Genomic DNA, 21,568 nt, shown 5'->3' with positions numbered 1-21,568 from the left:
GCTGAGACCTCTCCCTTCCCCAATCCCACCTCAAAACCTCTAGGGACTCCCCAGGCCAGGCCCCAAGGCTCCCTCCCTCCCTGAAAGGCCAACGGAGGCCTGGAAAAGGGCCCTTCCCCCCCCCCCTTTGACCCACAGAGCCGGTTAGAAGCCTCTTCCCCCCCCCCCCCCCCGCCCTGAATGTTCTAATCTCTCTCTCACCGTTGATGCCTGGAGTTAGATCCCTGCAGAGGCCATTTCAAAAGCTATTGGGGGGGATTCAACCCTCCCTGAGGGGATTTCTTTACTTTTTGGATTTTTCTGCAGACACAGGAAGTCTACTGACTATGTTGGAAAAGCTGTTGGGGGAGAGTGAGCTTCCTGTTAGTGGAAATAAGTATCTGCACAAGGCGCCCTCTGTTGGAATTAGTATATAGATTTACAGACTGGTCGATTCCACATTCCTTTCATGGGAAAGATTTCTGAAGAATTGAACAACACTGAAAATACCTGAAAAACTGGAATACTAAAGACCTAACAGACAATGTTTGTAGCTGGGTGAGGACCAAAGCAGTCTAAAGCCCCGTATTAATCAACTGCAAATCTGGACCCCAAATAAGTGCTATGCAGAAATGTTTTAAGGTGAAAGGCAATTAATTATCTTTCTACCACATTGATTTAATAGTCTAGTAAATATGCAGTTGCTTATTAGTTATTACAAACAGGTTACTCTTGTTGTAAAATAGTCAAAAGTATTTAAATTAACTCAGAGTATCAATAGATCTTGCTCTATTGGAAAGAAGAGATTTCTTTGCTTTTAAAAACCTTTATTTCTAAGGGTAAAAGGTACACAGGGAACCTACAAAATAACAGAACATCTAACAGCTACATTTTCTACTGCTTACTTCTCAAAACATAGTCACACACTAACACAGAGATAATGGAGAATATGTCCTTCTTCTCGACCCCTAGAAAGGAAGTCACCTGAAAACAAACAACCAATCTGTATCACAATAGAAGCTACTTTTCCCGGGCTAATTCCCCATTGGTTCAGTGCCAGGTATCCCTTCCAGGTCAGTCTAAACAATAGCAATACTAGGTAAACAAGTTAACCCTATAATGACTGGATTGTCAGACCTTGTAAATACATACATTTCCAACAACTCTAAATAGCACTTCTCCAGTTAGGAATCGCCAGGACCATCCCAAGCAATACAGATTCCCTTTCCTAAAGCGCACACTGTTTTAATAATCAGCCACTTTCTGGGCAGATGATTGAAAAGAGTAGAGGAGGAACAACACATTGCTTCCTTCCCTGTTCTTCACTTTCTGCATCTCATGCCTATGCACACCTTAAATCTATGCATTGTTTTTTACACACAGAATGTTCCCTTGATTTCTCCAGTTTTCCTGAAGAGATCTCTAGTCCTTCCCATTCTATTGTTTTCCTCTATACCTTTGCATTGTTCATTCAGGAAAGCCTCCTTATCTCTCCTTGTTGTTCTCTTGAAATCTATATTCAGTTGGGTAAATCTTTTCAATTTTGCCTTCTGCTTTCCTTCTTTCCTCTGCTATTTATAAAGCCTCATCAGACAGCCGCTTTGCTTTCTTGCATTTCTTTTTCTTTGGAATGGTGTTGATTGCTGCCTCCTGTACAATGTCACGGACCTCTGTCCATAGTTCTTCAGGCACTCTATCAAATATAGTCCCTTAAACCTATTCTTCACCTCCACTGTGATCTAGGTCAAACCTGAATGGCCTAGTGGTTTTCCCAACTTTCTTCAGTTTAAGTCTGAATTTTGCAATGAGTAGCTCATGATCTGAGCCACAGTCAGCTCCAGGTTTTTACTGACTGTATAGAGCTTCTCCATCTTTGACTGCAAATGATATAATCAATCTGATTTCAGTGTTGCCCATCTGGTGATGTCCATGTGTAGAGTCGCCTCTTTGGTTGTTGGAAAAGGGTGTTCGCTATGACTAGTGTGTTCTCTTGACAAAACTCTGTTAGACTTTGCCCGGTTTCATTTTGTTCTCCAAGGCCAAACTTGTCTGTGATTCCAGTTACCTTTGTCTTCCTACTTTAGCATTCCAGTCCCCTAGGATGATGAGGACATCTTTTTTTGTGTTAGTTCTAGGAGGTGTTATAGGCAGACCCGTAGCTACAGTGGGGCATCTCGGGGCCCGGCCCCCTGACTTACCGCCAAGCCCCCCCTTCCCATCCAGCCCAGGCACTCCTTTGGGGAGTGTGCAGAGGTGTGAGCAGGGTGCCCCCTGACTTATTGAAAGGCCCTCCAAATTAAAAAATCCTGGCTACGGGCCTGGTTGTAGGTCTTCATAGAACCGGTCCACTTCAGCCTCTTCTGCATCAGTGGTTGGGGCATAGACTTGGATTACTGTGATGTTGAATGGTTTGCCTTGGATTCAGAATGAGATCATTCTGTCGTTTTTGAGATTGTATCCCATTACTGCCTTTTGCACTCTCTTGTTGACTATAAAGGCCACACCATTTTTTCTACAGGATTCTTGGCCATAGTAGTAGATATAATGGTCTTCTGTAAATTTGCCCATTCCCATCCACTTTAGTTCACTTATTCCCAAGATGTCGATGTTCAGTCTTGCCATCTCATTTTTGAACACATCAAGCTTACCTTGATTCATAGATCTTATATTCCAGGTTCCTATGTGGTACTCTTCTTTGCAGCATTGGACTTTCCTTTCACCATCAGACACATCCACAACTGAGCATCCTTTTGGCTTTGGCCCAGCCACTTCACTGTTTCTGGGGTTACTTGTACTTGCCCTCTTCTCTTCCCCAGTAGCGTATTAGATACAGTAGCATATTGGGGTCATGGTAAACAGGGAACGAAACGTCCAAAAATGACCTGACCTTGGTTGCTTCCTATTCCCTCCATGAACTTTTCACAAGCTCTTTGTGTGTGTGTATGCATGCACACATGCTTACTTTCAATATCTGGAGATAAATTAGTATGGTAAATCTTAGACTCTGTTCTACAGAGCTCTAAAAAAAAAGAGCCAGTTTGGTGTAGTGGTTAAGTGCGCGGACTCTAATCTGGGAGAACTGGGTTTGATTCCCCACTCCTCCACTTGCACCTGGCTGGACGACCTTGGGCAAGCCGTAGTTCTGATAAGAGCTGTTCTTGAAAAAAGAGCAGTTTCTGTCAAGATCTCTCTCAGCCCCACCTACCTCACAGGGTGTCTGGTGTGGGGAGGGGAAGGGAAAGGAGTTTGTAAGCCTCTCTGAGACACCTTTGGGTAATGAAGGGCGGGGTATAAATCCAATCTCATCTCTTCTCCTCTTCTAATTATCATTGATGTGGCAGGCTGCGTTGACTATGCCATCAGCTTAGGAGAAGACCAAAGCTCAGGATAATTTTTTGTTTGTTTGTTTTTAAAAGGCTTTCTCTATTTGGTACAACTGTTATTTATTTGCATTTTATTAGTTCACATACCCTGGAGACAAACTAAATGAAATTGTCCTCAGTCAGAGTCATTTTGACATATCCAGGTTTTACTGGAAAATCATTGTTGTGTGAATATTCCTGTAATAGTAATTTATTTTGTATCTTGATTTTTATACCTTTACTAAGAATAAGGCCCGTTGTGGAAATAAATACAACGAGATCTAGAAAGAGGGTCTGGGAGAGTGCCCCGGCCTTGGGCACTCAGTATCAATTTGCTGTGGCAACCTCAGCAGGGTATGACACCAAGTCCACCATTTTCTCCAGAGGAACCGATCTCTGCTACCTGAAGAACAGTTGTAATTTTGAGTGATCTCCAGCCCTCCCCTGGAGATTGGCAACAATGGTTCCCCATGATGGAATGGCTGGTTTGGAGGGTGGAGTCTATGGCATTGTACCTGTCTGAGGTCCCACCCCTCCTGAAACCTCACCCTCTCCAGGCTCCATCCCTCAAATCTCCAGGGATTTCCCACCTGATGTTGGTAACCCTATTTCCTTCCCAGCCAATCATGAACCTACCTTTATTTACCTCTCCCTCTTTAGCTTTCCACACACACCCCTCACCTGCAGCCTCTACTGTGCTCTGAAGCCCTGACTGCTACATCACATTGGCTGCCATACAGGGGCCATCTCAGCGGTATATAAGGACACAGAGTCCACCATTTTCTCATGGGGAACTGATCTCTGCCATCTGGAAAGCAGCTGTAATTCTGAGTGATCTTCAGCCCTCACCTGGAGATTGGCAAAAATGGTTTCTCCCAACAGGCACTAAGGGTACCTCAGAACACATTTGACCTCAGAACAGCGACAGCAAACTGTTTAGAATGTTAGAGGCAAAGGCCTCTAACGACCTCTGTGCTCTGAGGCAAAGGCCAATCAGGCCACATATGCAAATAACCTCTGTGTTCTGACTGGCTATGGGGGGGAGAGGAACAGCAAACTGTTTAGAATGTTGGAGATGAGACTCAGGCAACGCAGCCAGCTTCTGACTGAGAGATCACGGAGCCAAAGGCTGTGGGCGCCATGTGGAATGTTCAGCAGCGTACCAGCACCAACCGAGAATTATTATATATAGAGATAGTATATTTTAATCATTCTATAAAATACCATAAAATGTAGCTGCCGTGTGGAAGTAGTAACTGGCAGTCTCCACCAATGCTCCCTCTATGCTGTGAAGTCTTGTGAGCAAAAATTCTACTTTGTGAGCTATTGGCATTAAAGTTGTGAAATCTTGTGAGCAAAAATTCTACTTTGTGAGCTACTGGCATTAAAGTTGTGAGCGAGCAATTTGGCTACTGCATAAATCAGTTTGCTCTGGAGCCATCCTTCCTGAGCTAAGACAAGAAATGTGTGAGCCAGAGGCTAAAAAACTGTGAGCTAACTCACAGTAACTCATCTTAGAGGGAACATTGGTCTCCACACTGGTAGGGTAATGTAAGTATTTAGTCTGGCAGTCTTCAATCTTTCAGTCAACCCATCTTAACCATCTTTAACTCCAGGCAGTGATAATAGGCCCACTAAGCTGCAAAGCATATGACATAACAAGCATGTGACACGAAGAGGGGGACAATCATGTGACATGAACAGTTATGACCTCAAGATCAGACCTGTGGGCAGCAGGCCAAGACAGCAAGGGACAGGAAACACTAGGAGCTGAGCGCTAGGAGATTAACTAGGAACTGTACTATAGTGAGGAATGGGTCAAGTTTTAGAGCCACGGAAGATCTCACCTTACTGTGTTGCTGCTCCTCTCAGCTTGTGGCAAAGCAAGGTAAGATGTATGGCCCCACAAAAGTATTTCCAAAAAGAAACAAAAAAATGGCGGCTTTTTAAGGACGTGTGACCCTACAGGTGGGATCCAAAACCTTGTATAGAGTCCCAATCCATGGGTTGAAGACCACTGGTCTGCTTCACTGCTGCTTTCATTTTTGTAATCATTTGCTACCTTTTGTTGCCTGGATGGTGACGAGAAGTATGATTTTGCTGTTTTGTGCCATATTCTTTCTTTCCTATTTGTCCATCTGCTTTTCAGCTGATTCTTTCTCTGCTGCCCTTTGTGAAGGCTCCCAAGTCCCAGAGCTATGTTTGTGCCAGCAGAGACCCTTCTGTTCAGGGTAGTTGCCATTTCTTGTGGAGAAAAATATCAGAGCAAATATTTCTAGAAACTAAATTGAATAGCAAATCCCAAATATGTGCAGACCAGATGAACTTGCATCTTGACTGGTATGTGTTTCAGCAGCTACTGTTAAACCTTATTCCTTATACACCTCAAAGTTTTAGGGGCAACTTATGGTTCTCTGGAAGGAGACAAGGAAAAAACTACTAACAATCCATGATGTGTGTTATTTCAGGAAAATCAGACCCTTTGGTGTATTGGGACCATGGCCTGCTCCTTTTACACAGGGGCACTGAAAATAGGGTTGCCAAGTCAATTTTTCTTACCGGCGGGGGAGCCTCGCTGGGCTCCAGGAGCCATCCATCGATGTGTGTGTGTGCGCGCACACCACCAGCACGTCACCAGAAGTGACGCGTGACGTCGATCACGTTGAAAGCATGGCCCCGATCGTCGGAGGGAAAACAAGAGAGTTTCCCCTCCAACGATCGGGGCCACGCCCCCAACGTGATTGACGTGGTTGAGTCATCTCCGGTGACGCAGCCACGCAGCGCTTTGGGGGGTGGAGTTCCCCCGGGACCCGATTCCGCGGAGGCGGGAATCGGGCCTCCAAAGCGGGGGGTTACGCGCCACCCGCCCCCACTTGGCAGCCCTAACTGAAAATGGCCATTGGCAGCCACATTGGGTGACGTCTGGACACTGTTAAAGCTTCAATTACAGGATTCTGATCTACAGATCTGTTATTAGCCCAGTGTTATGCTTTTGGGGAGGGCACAATGGTATTTGGTATTTTATCATTGTTCTTCTGAAAAATAACTTTTTCAATAAAATTTATATTAAAGAATAAAACTATTGCAAGTACATTAAGGAATATATTTATTAAAAAACATATCACTAAACAATCTTTGCAATCATATCATTCTTCTTCCGCTCGACGATCTCTAGTTGGAAGAGATTAGATATTTTATCCTCTGTCAGAAGCTTAGAAGGACCCCTTCTGGTTGCTGTGTTTGAGAAAGACAGTCAATAGAGGAGGAAGTGCTATTCTGTGCACAGAGGAATAAGTCTCACTGACACTAGTGGCACTTGTATCTGGGTAATCATGCACAAGATCAGGCTGCATGAGATTTAAGATTATACATCCTTGAATGAAATGCATCAAAGCTTTTATGTATCACATCAGTCAGTGGGATTATGGCTCTGTACTTTTGGATTTGTTTGTGAAGGGGAAACATAATTAAGGGACCTACAGCAGTCATGCTGCTGCTGCTGATGTACAAGATAAAAAGGAAAATGTACTAAAGTGTGTTTGATAAATCACTTTAGGATGTACGGCTTCTGTGGTCATTCAGTCAATAAACTTTATTTATTCATTCAGTGCTAATGCTGTCAGGGCTTAGAAGCAGTGTGACACTTTTACTGACCTTTTAGGCACAGCTAGGATAAAAAGCCCAGCTAAAAGGGCAGCAATTGGAATGGGATTTTTTAGGGGGGTGGGGAGGTGGGATTTATTACTTTTAGCTCAATCTGGACACCACACAGATTCCAAAAAGCCAGTTAGGAAACACTAGTTAGGAGGGGAAATATAATGTGCATTACTGTTTAGAGACACTGGGTGCCATTATACTGGGATCTCTTTGCTATATACAGTGTTCATTCAGAGTATCACAGGGTTGAAAAATCTGAAGAAATTGACCACAAGCCAGTCTGGGGAAAAAACATAAAGAATGGAAGAGTAGCAGAGGACAACCAAAATGATTAAGGAGTTGGAGCACCTGGCTATAAGGAAAAACCAACTAAGGATGGACATGATAAAAGTCTATAACATTATGCATTCTGTGGAGAAAGTGAATAGAGAGGCTTTTTCTCCCTCTCCCAAAATACCAGATATTTGGGGCACCTGATAGAGTTGATGGGCAATATGTTCAGGACAGATGAAATATATCTTCGCTCAGTGAGTCTTTTAATCATGGAATTCATGCCTAGAGACATAGTGATGGTAGGGTTGCCAGTCCTCCAGTGAGTGAAAGAGATTCCTCATGTATGCCCAGGGGTCATTTCGTAGAAAAAGAGCTAGGGGAACTCATTAGCATAACTCATTAGCATATCCACACTCCCTGACATCAGGGGCTCGGCGGTGGACGTGCAAGGCCAGCGGGAGTGCGAGGAAGCCCCGCAAAGGCCCTCCCTGGCCCCAGGCAGGCAGGGGTGGGGAGAGGCGGGGAGGAAGCAACTTACCCTCCCTCTTCTCCTGCCTCCTCCTGGCTGAATGAGGCCTGGAGGCGGGGCGGCCGGAAGCAGGGGGCGGGGCTTCATCATGTGCCCCGCCCCCCTGCACCTCACCCGGGGGAACTGCATTCCCCCACGTTCCCCCCCAAAATGACCTCTGTGTATGCCTATCATTTCCTGCCACTGCTTCAAGTTGCAGCGAGATAAAAAAATTAAAATGACTGTTGAGCTAATGGTACAATCTCACTTCTGGGGAAAACCTGGAAATGACTTTGCACCTCTCTTGGAATCACCAGGAATCTGTGATAAAACCATACAATTTTTCATGGTTCCTAGAGAAGACTGATGTCACTTCCAGGTTTCCACTGGAAATGACATCAAGTTCTCTCTAGGAATTGCCAAAAAAAATCTATAGTTTTATCGTAGAGTTTCTGGTGATTCATTGAGAGGCACAATGTAATTTCCAGGTTTTTCTTGGAAATGTCATCACACTGTCACAACATTTTCCTTCAGGTTGCTAGGCTGGGCTGGGCCTAGCTACCCAAAATGATGGTCATGAGCATAGGTGGCTTCAAGAGGGAATTAGATTCATGGAGGACAGGTTCATCAAATGTTACTAGCCATAGTGACTCAAGTGAATTTCCATATGCAGAAGTAGGAAACCTCTGAATACCAATACTAGGAGGTAGCATCATAGGTAGGCATTTGCCTGTGCGCCCAGTTTGTTGGCCCTCCAGGGCAACTAGTTGGCCACAGGGTGAAACACAATGCTTGATTCGCTGGATCATAGGTTTGATCCAGAAGAGCTCTTCTTATGTTCTTATGGAATTAATTGCCAAAGAATGTTAAAATGATCACTAATATAAGTAGCCATGAAAGGAGCTTAGTACTCATTCCTAATAGATGTGCAAGACCAAGGAATTATGCATTCTTTATAAAATACAACAATGAGCCATGTCTGCTCTAATAGGTTCCTTGCATTGCCTGAGTAAGTCTTTCAGATGTCCTTTGGCCTATTATTCACAAAACCACAATTCAGCTGCAAAAATGACACAATAATCTGTAACCAGTTGTAACATGCAGGCTGCAAAGGAATAGCTTTACTGTATGGAAAGCCTACAACAAATGTGTTGTTTATACCTATTAACAACAAGAACAGTATGTAATTCTCCTTTCTGGTTATAGGTACAGTCAGGGCTATTTTTGGGCAGGAACGCACAGGAACGGAGTTCTGGCTGGCTCCCAAATTGGCCACACCCAGCAGGAACTCATTAGCATAACAGGCCACACCCAGCAGTAGAAACTCATTAGAATTGGCTACATTAGGAGTGTGTGGCCTAACATGCAAAGGAGTTCCTGCAACAAAAAAAGCCCTGGGTTTTGACAACAAACAAGGTAAACAGAATAAGAAGCAAAAGGTGGGTGTGGCTGGATGACCACACTTCTGGTAACATGGGGGTGTAGCCTAATATGCTTATGAGTGGTGCAATCAGGGGTGTGGCTCAATATGCTAATGAGTTTCTGCTGCTGGGTGTGGTCTATTATGCTAATGAGTTCTTGCTGGACTTTTTCTACAAAAAAAGCCCTGGGTACAGTAAATGGTTATCAGTTTGTGAAGATGAAACCCAGTCCGTGTCTAATCTTGGAAATGCTGTGCTTGGTTTGCATTCATTATGTAATCCTAAAAAGTTTCACTCTTCTAAACTCATTGACTTTGATGGATTTAGAAAGGTATATTCTGTTTAGGATTACTTTACAACCCTGTTCACAGATTACAGTTAACACATATACATTTTGCATGTACATGTGTACATCTGTTTGTAGGAAAGTCAATATGTGTTCCCTTTACCTATGTACCTTCAGGACGGCCTCTCTTGGTATACCCCGAGAAGAGTGCTGTGCTCAGGAGATCAAAACTTATTGGTGGTCCATTGCCCGAGACATGTCCAGCTGTCAACCAGAGCAAGGCTATTCTCTGCCCTGGCTCCAACCTTGTGGAACTCTCTGCCGAGTAACATCCACAACCTGCGGGATATACTAAAATTCCACAGGGCATGCAAGGCAGAGATGTTCCGCCAGGCCTTTGGTTGAGGACAGCGATGGTCCCATCTTGGCACTCCCATCTTCCTCTCCCTTGCCCCTTCCCTCATGAGACAGCGGTGCTGTTAGGATCTTAGCATCATCTACAGTCAATTAGATGTACTGTTTTATAACAGGTATTTGACTGGAAACACTCAGATTGTAATATACCAATAAAAATTATTTAAAAAAAAAAAAGATGTACTGTTTTAGCCTGATCTGTCTTACTGTTTAACCTGAGGTATTTTAGTCTGGTGTTAAACTGTTTTATATGATGTTTTAATTGATTTTGTGCACACTTCCCTGAGCCCCATCCCACTGAGGAGGGTGCTTAATAAATTGAATTAATAAATTGAATTAATAAATAAATTGAATTAATAAATAAATACAAATAAATACAAATGAAATTTGGGACCAGTACCAAAATAAATGTGGGTTTTAAATCACACATTGAGCTGTACCTGTGTTTAATGTAACATGAGAATTACCCAGCACACGTATAAAGAATAATTTTTACTTCAGTGGTCTTAGAAAGGCATAACTCTGCATAGGATTGCACTGTCAGTCGTGTGCATGTTAATACACATTTCAGTATGTCTACCCAGTGTAGTGTCTGTAGAAGCTTTTGGTTTTGTTTTATTTCTAATGGTAAAGTTTGTCTCTTCTGGGAATGATTTCAGCAATGAAAGCAATTTCCTCCTCTTTCAGTTGATTTCATAGGAGGATTTGACTCTTACGGCTATCAAGGCCCTCAGAAGACATCTCATTTACAACTACAGCCCATGTACATGTAAGTACTTAATTTCCAAATTATTTTGTGCTATGCTAGTTGTTAAGAGGAAATATGGTCTGAAATAGCCAGTGTTTATGGGTATTTTAAATTCAAGACACATTAAGATGCTAATTTTTCTGTTCTGCGAAAAAAAATGCTGTCATCTATGATGTTTGACTTAATGGCACTGATATGTAGATTGTGATATTACAGCGTTATTAGGCTAGTCAACTTTAACTTAGGATAAATATCGGCTTCCATTGTCACCCAATTTTTTTTTTAAAGCATGTAACAGTTGTGATCTTAACTTCACTAATATAGAAACAAGTTCTTAATCTGGAGATTTTTGTGTCTCTGGTTGTGCAGGCTCTGATGCATGCATGGTGCTGCCCTCCTGCACACCAGAGCTCTACAGTTCTTTTTGGTGGTTGCAGCACATGAGTACACTTTCACTGCTGCTTCCACTGAATTGTATGGTGAAGCTTCAGTGTACAACAGTATCTGCTGAGGTCTAGAAGTCAGGACAGAAGGTAGTCTAAAAGTGATAGCTCATTCCACTCATTCATGTTGAAGTCCTGAAAGAAAATTGGTCAGTAATGGCTAGACAAATTGATTTCACCATGGAGTATTCTTGTTCCTTGGAATTCACAAGCCAAAAGTGTGGGCTTTGTAAGTCATCTAGTAAGTATGAGCTTGGAAGGTTAAGGACCCTGTAAAATCTGTACATAGTTGGCAAAAGTGCTCAATTTGGCTTCTAATGAGTGGATTGTGTATTAAGAGAAGACAATACTTTGACTAAACACAATGATGTGAAGACTCATCTGTTCAGATGCCAAGAGTGGCTAAGTGTGCAGACTCTAATCTGGGAGAACCGGGTTTGATTCCCCACTCCTCCACTTGCACCTGCTGGATGACCTTGGGCAAGCCATAGTTCTGGCACAGCTGTTCTTGAAACAGAGCAGTTTCTGTCAGAGCTCTCTCAGCCCCACCTACCTCACAGGGTGTCTGTTGTGGGGAGGAGAAGGGAAAGGAGTTAAAAAGCCGCTCTGAGACTACTTTGGGTAGTGAAGGGCAGGGTATAAATCCAATCTCCTCTTCTTCCTTCTTTTTCTCTTCTTTTCAAATAACCATCAAAGATGCCTATTAAACTATTACAACAAGAAGAGAAGATAGCTAAAGATGAATAACTTGAATATATAGACATTGTAAATGGATTTTATATTTGATGGAATTGGCGTAGTTACTTGTTTTAATGGGGTGGGAAGGGGTTTGTCATGGAAAGAAAATTGTTATTTGACATAACCTTATCATTTTCTACAAACACTAAAAAAAATAATAGAAAAAAGTAATATGAAAACTTCGTTGGTGATGACTATCCCATCACCAAGCGAAATAAGACCTTTATTAAAGAAAGCAGGAATCTGAACTTTGCTGTCTATTTTTCCATCCATTTAAACGTATGCTTACAACACATCGAAAGACAAACCAGTTGAACAAAAGTATTTGAATAAAACTAATCATAAACTTGTCTAAAATTTATAATAATCATAAAAACCCTCTAATCCAAAACAGTATTAACTATAACAACACAAAAACACCAACGAAAGAGGGCAATCAATCAACTAAAAGCTTGCTCAGGTTTTTTAAAAAGGTTTTTGCCTGTCACTGGAAAATGTTCAGCAACAGCACCAAATAGACTGGCCAGGGAAAGGATATTCTATCATTGGGGAGCCAGCTGTATCCTCAGTGGGCACTGACTGCACCTCTAAAGGTCAGGGACATGGAACAAGGCCTGAGATGTGTGTGGCATTCTGGCAGGAATATATGGGAGATGAATGTGAGACCTTTTGGCATGCAATCAAGTGCTCTACCACTGAGCCATAGCCACTCTTTTTTTTTAAAAAAAAAAAGACTTTGTATGCAAGATCCTTTTTTTCAGGAGCTTCCATGCTGAAGGCCATATTATTTGTATTGCCCTTAATGTACTTCCACAAGTCAGAAGAGTGTATAAAATACAGATCTTGTGATGATGCTCAGGTACCAGACTTGTGAAACATGGACCAAAACAGTTTCTCGCCTGTATTTGCCCAAAGAAATCTTTCTTTTCACTTTTGTCAAAGTGTTGTACACTTGCAAAATGTTATTTCTTCCACTCACTGTTTTTAGCTCCTAGGTACTTGGAGCAATTCTAATCCCATTTCTTCCTTCATAAACTATACCTTGCCATCAACATATGGAGCCTTCTAGCTGAGATATTATCTCATTCTCTTTATGTCCTCGGCTTCAAGAGTGGCTGATTGCATTTACAGAGCTTACTAAAACCGGCTGGGAAGAAAGTTGAAGCTGTAGGGCAAAAGAAGTCAATATAAATTTTTAAGATTGTAGCTTGAACACAAGGAAACACAGGAGGAACATTAAGAATTCTGGGTTGCTTTCCTTCTTGTTGGTTCCCAGTCCGTTTCTCACCAACAGGTAGAAGATTTTAGCACATGCAAAAATGAAATGAATATGTGGCTTGATGCTTCTACTAATGCACCAAAAGGGCCATTGCCATATCAAAACTCTTTAGCACTTAAAGTGGGAAGAAGCACATGGCATAACCCTCCCAGGACTTTGCCCCAGCAGCGTATTACGAAGTTGGGGGCGAGGCAAACAAGAAGATTGTATGTTTTAAAACTATCCTGCCAGAAAGGGCAAAAACTCTTTTTTGATTTAGATAATCCTCCCACCTGTTGTCTGAAGTCGTACAGTTCCAGCAAAGCTCCACCAAGTCCTTTTTCTTGCATTCATTTATTATTATTTTAGCCTAATTTTCCCATATGACATTGTTTAGAAGAGAGAGAAAAATTAACACTGAAACATTAAAATTATTTTAAAATGCCATACAGGGTGTGGGGTTTTTTTTAACATGTAGGTTTGGAAAGCGTCTTAACCCCACAGTAGTAACATAGGGAGGGATGTTTACAGAGGAAATTAGCATTTTAGAGCAAATCTGGAAATGCCTGAAAGGGTACAATGTTGCCAAAGGGATTGTGCTTTCTTTTTTGAACACATGGTACCTTGAGCTTACCGTGCAGCTTCTCCTAACCTGCTGGAAGAACTGCTGAGTATCAACACAGACAAAAGAGCTACACGGGTAGCACCAATTGGCTGTTCCTTTTCGTACCACCACTTCTCACCACATGGAGAGCACTCAGTGCACCATCCCACTTCTTTATAAGGCTATTTCAATTATAGTCATGAACAGACTTCCCCAAGCTGAATTAAGGAAAAGCCTGGAAAATTTACATTGCAAAAGAGGTCTCTGATACCACTTGGAAAATGCCAGTTTCTGGCATAAGCCCCTCCCCAGCCACTTCTCTATCACCTTCCAAGCCCCTCTGATGGAGGCTGCAGTTGCTGTGGCTACCACTGATGATGCTCAGGCAGATATAAGGCCAAGAGAAGGAAAGCTGCCTCTCCCAATCTGTTCCCCTCCCCTCCTCTAGAGTGTGACAGTTACATGTGGAGGAGAAGTAAGATCTCAGTATCCTCCCACTCCTGGAGCTCTGAACATTGACATGGGGAAACAATGGCTGTTGTCTGAGCTAACTTTCACACTTGAAATGAAATTTCTGGGACTCTAAGGCTTAATAACTGGGGGGGTTATTCCTCCCCTCAAATAAAAAGGAGAACTCAAGAGAATTTACTTCCCAGCTTCAAACAAAACTGCTATGTGCTGATTCATAATAAACTATTAGCTGTACTGGTGCCTAAGAAGTGGTTTGATGAGTGGCAATATTGCTGCCCATTCTCATCCCATTGCCCTTGATGTGCTTGGCTATGGTTTTTTAATGGAATTGCGAGTAGAAAGAGTAACTGAACCCCATCAGTAATCTCATGATGTTGGATTATTAAAAGTGAATATCAATAACAATGTTAGAATTGTAGAGTAAGCCTCTGCACTGCCTGAGTGTCTTTCTACCATAGGGAATCTTATTAAGGGTAAAGGTAAAGGTAAAGGTTCCCTTGCTTGAAAGCCAGTCGAGTCCGACTCTAGGGTTGCAGTGCTCATCTCCGTTTCAAAGCCGAAGAGCCAGCGCTGTCCAAAGATGTTTCCGTGGTCATGTGGCCCGCATGACTAAACACCAAGGCGCACGGAACGCTGTTACCTTCCCACAGAAGTGGTACCTATTTATCTACTTGCAATTTCTTGCTTTCGAACTGCTAGGTTGGCAGGAGCTGGAACTAGAGACGGGAGCTCACTCCGTCTTGCGGCACCCGGGTCTCGAACTCCTGAACTACTGACCTTCCACAGCCTGCAGTTCGGCGTCTTAACCACTTGAGCCACTGCAGCTCCTTATTAAGTGTAGGGACATTGAAATAAGGAAGTAAAGACTACAGTGCCAGTCTCTTATGTTCTTCACAATAAACATTTTTGTTGAGAAAATAAGAGGCAAAAAATATAATATCCGATGCCTAATGCATTGGAAGAATTGCTCCAGAAGAGTGTGTCAGTGGCTGGACAAACGCTTGTCAGGGAAGCTCTAGGCTGACCCTGCATTGAGCAGGGGGTTGGACTAGATGACCTGTATGGCCCCTTCCAACTCTGTGATTCTATGATTCTAAGGATTCTGTCATTCCTGGATGCCCTGCCATCTCTAGTGCCAGGGAGCTGGTGCAATTTGCCTTATTTCTTTATTATGTTTGCATGAGCTCCGAATGGCAACAATAGAATGCAGTTTCCCTAAAACTGAGATCAAGTATCTGCATATCACAGCCCTGTGAGCCACAAGAGCCTGAGCAACCCTAGACCCTAGAGGATGAATTGGAACCCGAGAACTTCCACTGGTGAATAGGAAGTTTCAGGAGTGAATATGGACACTCGCTTTCTTCCTTTCCTTCCCATGTATCAGTGCTGAGGGTGATCAGTCCATAACAGTGCTAATGGTGTGTTAGGCAAAAGCATAAACGGGACAAGGAAGGATCCAGATCAGAAACGGCACCTTTCCCCCCACTCGTCATACTCTGGTGTAGTGTTTAAGTGCGCGGACTCTAATCTGGGAGAACCGGGCTTGATTCCCCACTCCTCCACTTGCACCTGCTGGATGACCTTGGGCAAGCCGTAGTTCTGATAAGAGCTGTCCTTGAAAAAGAGCAGTTTCTGTCAGAGCTCTCTCAGACCCACGTGCCACACAGGGTGTCTGTTGTGGGGAGGGGAAGGGAAAGGAGTTTGCAAGCCGCTCTGAGACACCTTTGGGTAGTGAAGGGCGGGGTATAAATCCAATCTTCTTCTCTTCATCGTTGGTGGCAAGACTGCTGTCATTTCAGGAGCAGTTGAAGGACTGCACTCTGAAGATGAAAATGCACAAAAATTCATCTAAACACTATGTCCCCTTAAACATGTTGTGGGTGGGAGAAATTCTAAGTGAAGAAGTGCAGTTCAGCTTCTTTTCTGACAAAGAATCATTGCCTTTTTAACTTTTCTCTTTTAGGTCAAAGTGACATGAGTAAAGCATGTGGTTGAGTGGAAGGACCTGTCCAAGGACTTATTCCAGCATGACCTCCTATGGGTTGCAAAGAGTGAAAGAAGTCCCAACTTTTTCTGTTTCAGTACATACAGGACCAGGCATACTTGGAGTCCGAAGCATCTCTTTCTAACAAGCCCAGAGAAGAGTGCACAAGATTCCTTCTCGCTCATCCTGGAATCTCCCAATTCACATACAGAAGGTTCAAACAGAGAAGCAGTGGTGCCATCTTCTGGCTGCTATCTACTTTCTTCCCCTTTCCTCCTGTCTCCTCCACTTGGTTCTTTCTGAGGTTCTTTTGTACTCTGTCTGGAGCCGTGTCTTCTTAATAAACACTAAAGATACTGTGATGACCTTGAAACAAGAAGTCAATAGGCAGCAAGTTGTTTGCCCTAAAGGCTGGAATAGTACATACTTGCCTTAACCCATCCTAAGTTGCACATCAGAGAAATTCAGTGTGGGCTTTCTGAAGCAACTTCCTTTAGGCTCAACATGCTGTTCATTAATTCTAAAAGATTTCTAAGTCTGTGTCAGGAGATAGACTCTGCTTCTGCCAGAGTCGACTGTGTGAGAAAATCATCAGAGAATAAGTGCTTTACTATGAAGCCACCAGAGTGGCCAGGATGTCAACACTTTAAAATACATATAGAAGAATTGGGCTCTTGGGGGAGTTGGAAAATGCAGAAAAATCAACTTTTGCCAATATCTGGAAAGAAACAACAAAAACAGTGTTCCTTAACCCCACTGTTTTTATTTACTGCACTCCAGGTGCTTTTATAAGTGACTCTATGTCTTTTACTAATGACAGAAATATCTGCATATTTCTATCAACAGAGACCAACTAAATATGTATTAACTATGTTTACTCTTTTATAACAAATTCCAGTTGAAAATCCTACACAAGTGAGCTTTTTTTTAAAGAAAAAAACTCTGGATAATATAATACCTTTCTTGGTTTTGTTTTGGGTTTTTTTAAGTTGGGGTGGGAGTAGTTGCACTGGTGATATTTTTGAAGACTTTTTGTGGTATTTGGGGGATCTATTGTGTGTTAGAATGTGTATCTTAACTTCCTGTATTATTGTGGCTAAAAGAAAAACCCTATCCTGTGCTATTATGTAGTTGGCAACAAGATGCCTTTGGGAAATTTACTAGTAGGTCAATGTGTTTATGAAATAATGTCAATGCCTAGGAACATCCATTATCTCCTGAATTTGAGCTGTAAATTCAACCACTTCAGTGGTTTTTCATTGAGTGGGGAGACTATTTGCTCAGGCTTTCTGAGGGGAGGGGGAACATGAATAACCCTCATTTCTTTACTGAAAACTGACACAAGTACATCAGCCAGAAACAGTTGAAAGGCATAACTTCTTCTTGGCATGGGCAAATTGCCCACCAAATCTTTGTCAAGCAACTCTTTTCTGTGCTTGCCAAGTGTGTGTGTTCTGTGTGGCCTATAAAACGCATCATGATAACTATGTCCATTCAATTAGTCCACCTCCTCCCTCCCCAATTTTGGTGTCTCTGCATGGGTATAATATATCACAGAAATAAATCTTGATGACAATAGAACAGTCATTATAGAAATAAACACATTTGTCAGGTCCCAGCAGCAAAAATAATGATACAATATAAGTGGAAGTGAGTGTAATTAACTATGAAATACAAAATAACATGGGTATAATGGCATGGTATACTGGTTTGCAGACAGCACATGTGATATCAAAAACTGTCCAGTCTGTAAGATCAACTGTCCTGATCTTCAGCATTTGCATCATTGTATCTGTTGCAGTACTAGAATGACATCATGATCAATGGTGTCTCACTGGTATAGCCCCTGCAGATGCTTCATATTTGGTGGTCTATCGTTTTAGGCCTGCAGTAACTTCTTATAAACTTGAAATTCATTTACTATTAGTGGATTTAACCTGGATTATGAAGCATGAAGATTGGATCTTAACCCTATTTTCACTTCCCTAGTACTTAATATCATTTCTTTGGGGCTTTTATCCATCATTATTTAAGTAGGAAAACCTAAGTAGGAGTAATTCTTCACTATGTAGGTTTTGAGATGTGGCCTCCATATTTTGGTGTGCATTTAGATTGTGAAGGTGCTGGATTTGCTCATTGATCCCTCACTGATATTCCATCCCCATTTAGGGGAAGAGGCAAAGCATGTTAGAAAAATCAGTAAATGATTGCAGAGTTTAGGGTTTTGATGCCTTTATGTATCTCCTCTACTTATCAAGGAGGGGGAGGATTAACGAAACAGTTTTGTGGAGGATTCATTACTCTGACTTCTATAGTGGTTCACTCTTATCAAACATTTAACAAGCTTAATTATGTTAAACTAGGAAAAAGACCCGTTGTGGAAATAAATACAATGGCCTCTAGAAAGAGGCTCTGGGTAGGTGCCCCGGCCTTGGACACTCAGTGTCAATTTGCTGTGGTGACCTCAGCAGGGTATAATGACACTGAGTCCACCATTTTCTCCAGAGGAATTGATCTCTGCTACCTAAAGAACAGTTGTAATTTTGAGTGATCTCCAGCCCTCATCTGGAGATTGGCAACGATGGTTCCCCAGAAGGGAATAGTTGGTTTGGAGGGTGGAGTCTATGGCTTTGTACCTGTCCGAGGTCCCACGCCTCCTGAAACCTTACCCTCTCCAGGCTCCATCCCTCACCTCTCTAGGAATTTCCCACCTGGAGTTGGCAACCATATCTCCTTCCCAGCCAATCATCACCCTACCTTTATTTCCCCCTCACTCTTCAGCTTTCCACCCCCCACACACCTACAGCCTCTCCCGTGCTCTGAAGCTCTGACTGCTACGTCACATTGGCTGTCATAGGGGGGCCACCTCAGCAGCATATAAGGATACAGAGCCCACCATTTTCTCCAGGGGAACTGATCTCTGCCATCTGGAAAGCAGTTGTAATTCTGAGTGATCTCCAGCCCTCACCTGGAGATTGGACACATTTTACCTCAGAACAGCAAAACTGTTTAGAATGTTAGAGGCAAAAGCCAATTAAGTCGCATATGCAAACCACCTCTGTGTTCCAAGGCAGAGGCCAATGAGGCTGCATATGGAAATAACCACTGTGTTCTGACTGGCTAGGGGGGGGGGAGAGGATTAGCAAAATGTTGGAGGCAGGACTCAGACAAAGCAGCCAGTGGATAGGGAGACCCTCTGAATGACAGATCAGAGAGCGAACTGATTTTGGAGCGTGTGGAATGTTCTAGAGAAGTGCCACCACCATTCGGCTTTTATTTATAAGGGAGATAACAATTTGTGTGTGTATTTCTGTTGTTCATATAATCCTTTATGCAGGGCAATTTCAGTATCTGGCTTCCCTCATTACATATCACCAAATGTTTATGAGGCTTATGAGTCAATGCTGAATAAATTAATATGGCTAGCCAGCAAGTTGGCATCAGTTCACATCATATTCCATACTCTGGAACATACCCTCTCTTTCAGGCAGCTGGTGCAAGAAGTTGTAAAATGTATATAGTGGGCCTTACTTGGAATGTCAGCCCAGTGATATGCTTGTGTATTAGAAAAGTATTAGTTACATCAGGTATGAGAGAAAAGTATGTTGGGAGAGAGAAGTATGTTTCCTAGTTCCCTTGGATACCCATAAGAATCAAGGATGCCCATAAGAGGTGCAATAACTTTTGTACTGTCATATGCAACTACATAAGAGTGCAAGCTTGCTCACAGCTGTACTACCTTGGTAGCAACTTTTTTAGTGTAACCAGTGAGTCTCAAGCAAAATCATGGGTTGAAGAGTAGCTGGTAAGAATGGGGAATAGCTATGTCTGTTGTGCAAAAAAGAGTTATTTTTGATCATGACACCACTTCCTGTTCTGAAACAGGAAGAGATCTGCATGTGCTGTTTTCCTTCTCCATTCTCCTTATTACCACCGCCCACCATTGAGGAAGAGTGGGGGACAGAGAGTATCAGTGGGAGGTCCCTCACCATTACTGGGTAAGTGGCAACACTAGATAGCAGATATGTCTGGGGCCAGTGTTGCCTGAGTTAAGAAGGAGAAATCGCTGAAGAATGCAGCAATTGTTTTCTTCCTGGGCACATTCATGAATTTATGGTTCTGTTGTGAGAGAGAAAAGGATGGCACAGAGGAGGAGAAGGCTGGAATCCACAGCATTCATCCTGAAACCTCTGAGCAAACTGTAAGAATGTTGAGATTCTAAAATGAGTATTCCAAAAAAGATGGTCTGGCAGCATCTCAATGCAGACACACACTATGTCAGTATTAGGCCCTCAAACTTGATTACACTGCAACTAACATCACAACCACCAAAAAAATTCAGGACTGTTGACTACCATAGTGTATAAATTAGTGGACACATCTGCCATGAAGAGAGTTTAGAGCACAGTAGTGTGAGAATATCTGAAATATTGTTGAATTGTACAGCTGTATCCTCCTCAAAATCTAGTGAAGAATGTTATTTTTCTAGACTGGGATTTTTTGTTTTGTTTTCTTGTTATAAATCCAAGTATTCAGAAAGCAAGTGTTAACAATCCAAATGTCTTTTCTTTTCTTATACTCATTTGTTTATTCTGAATGTATTTTTAACAAAAGTGATTTTTTTTGGGGACTAACTAGTGTAATTTGCATTAAAAAATAAATTTTAAAAAATGTAGCTTTCCAAGCTATCCATGGACCTCCCCTACCACCCTGGTTCTCCCAAGTTTCCTGAATGACAGTTCTCAAAAGATCAAATAAACAAAAGAAAGAATCCTATTATATTTACATGCAGGCAATTCTGAGCTGTGCTTTACATGGATGTGTCAGCACTAAATAGAAATTGCCAGGTCATGACATCATTTTAACTCAGTCATAGGTAACTGGTATTTACATTATCGACTGTGACACTAAAAGGCTTCTTTTACAAGGCTGACTGTAATAGACTCTCAACGATTTAGAATATGTCTTTTTATTTTCTCTTCTTATCAGGAGATTTCAGTTTTTGATAGGCTTACAATAACCAACAATGCAGTAACTAATCTTTGTTAAGAAGTAATACTGCATATACTTTAGTACAGTAATGTCATTCAAAAGTTTTAAGAAAATCATCTATTGGACACAGTCCAAAGGCTTTTCAAGTGTGTAGGGTTGCCAGCTCTGGGATGGGGAATACCTGGAGATTTTGGGGGTGGAACCTGAGGAGGGCGGAGCTTGAGGAAGGGAGGGAAGTAAATGGGGTACAATACCACAGAGTCCACCTTCCAAAGCAACCATTTTCTCTAGGTGAATTGATATCTATTGCATGGAGATCAATTGTAATAGCAGATCTCCAGCCATTACCTGGAGGTTGGCAATCCTACAAATATGAGATCTATTTTCGAACTTATGTTGCTGTGAGTAGTAAATTGGGGCAGACTAAAAA

At 42.3% G+C, this 21,568-nt stretch overlaps 1 protein-coding gene across 1 annotated transcript in view; it reads left to right on the top strand.

Annotated features, from left to right (window-relative positions):
* The window catches only part of NKAIN2 (Na+/K+ transporting ATPase interacting 2), a gene marked incomplete at its 5' end in the record, with an annotated part of 470,357 nt that extends 454,065 nt beyond the window's left edge, over positions 1-16,292 (top strand). Inside the window, 2 exons of the mRNA XM_015423828.1 lie at positions 10,588-10,669; positions 16,126-16,292. Coding sequence (XP_015279314.1) covers positions 10,588-10,669; positions 16,126-16,135 — 92 coding nt within the window. The remainder of the gene's footprint in view (positions 1-10,587; positions 10,670-16,125) is intronic.
* Positions 16,293-21,568: the final 5,276 nt, after the last annotated feature.

The sequence above is a fragment of the Gekko japonicus genome, unplaced genomic scaffold (genome assembly GCF_001447785.1).
Source record: "Gekko japonicus isolate JY-2015 unplaced genomic scaffold, Gekko_japonicus_V1.1 scaffold186, whole genome shotgun sequence".
In the NCBI taxonomy this organism is placed as follows: domain Eukaryota; kingdom Metazoa; phylum Chordata; class Lepidosauria; order Squamata; family Gekkonidae; genus Gekko; species Gekko japonicus.
This window is presented reverse-complemented; position numbering and strand designations above follow the sequence as displayed.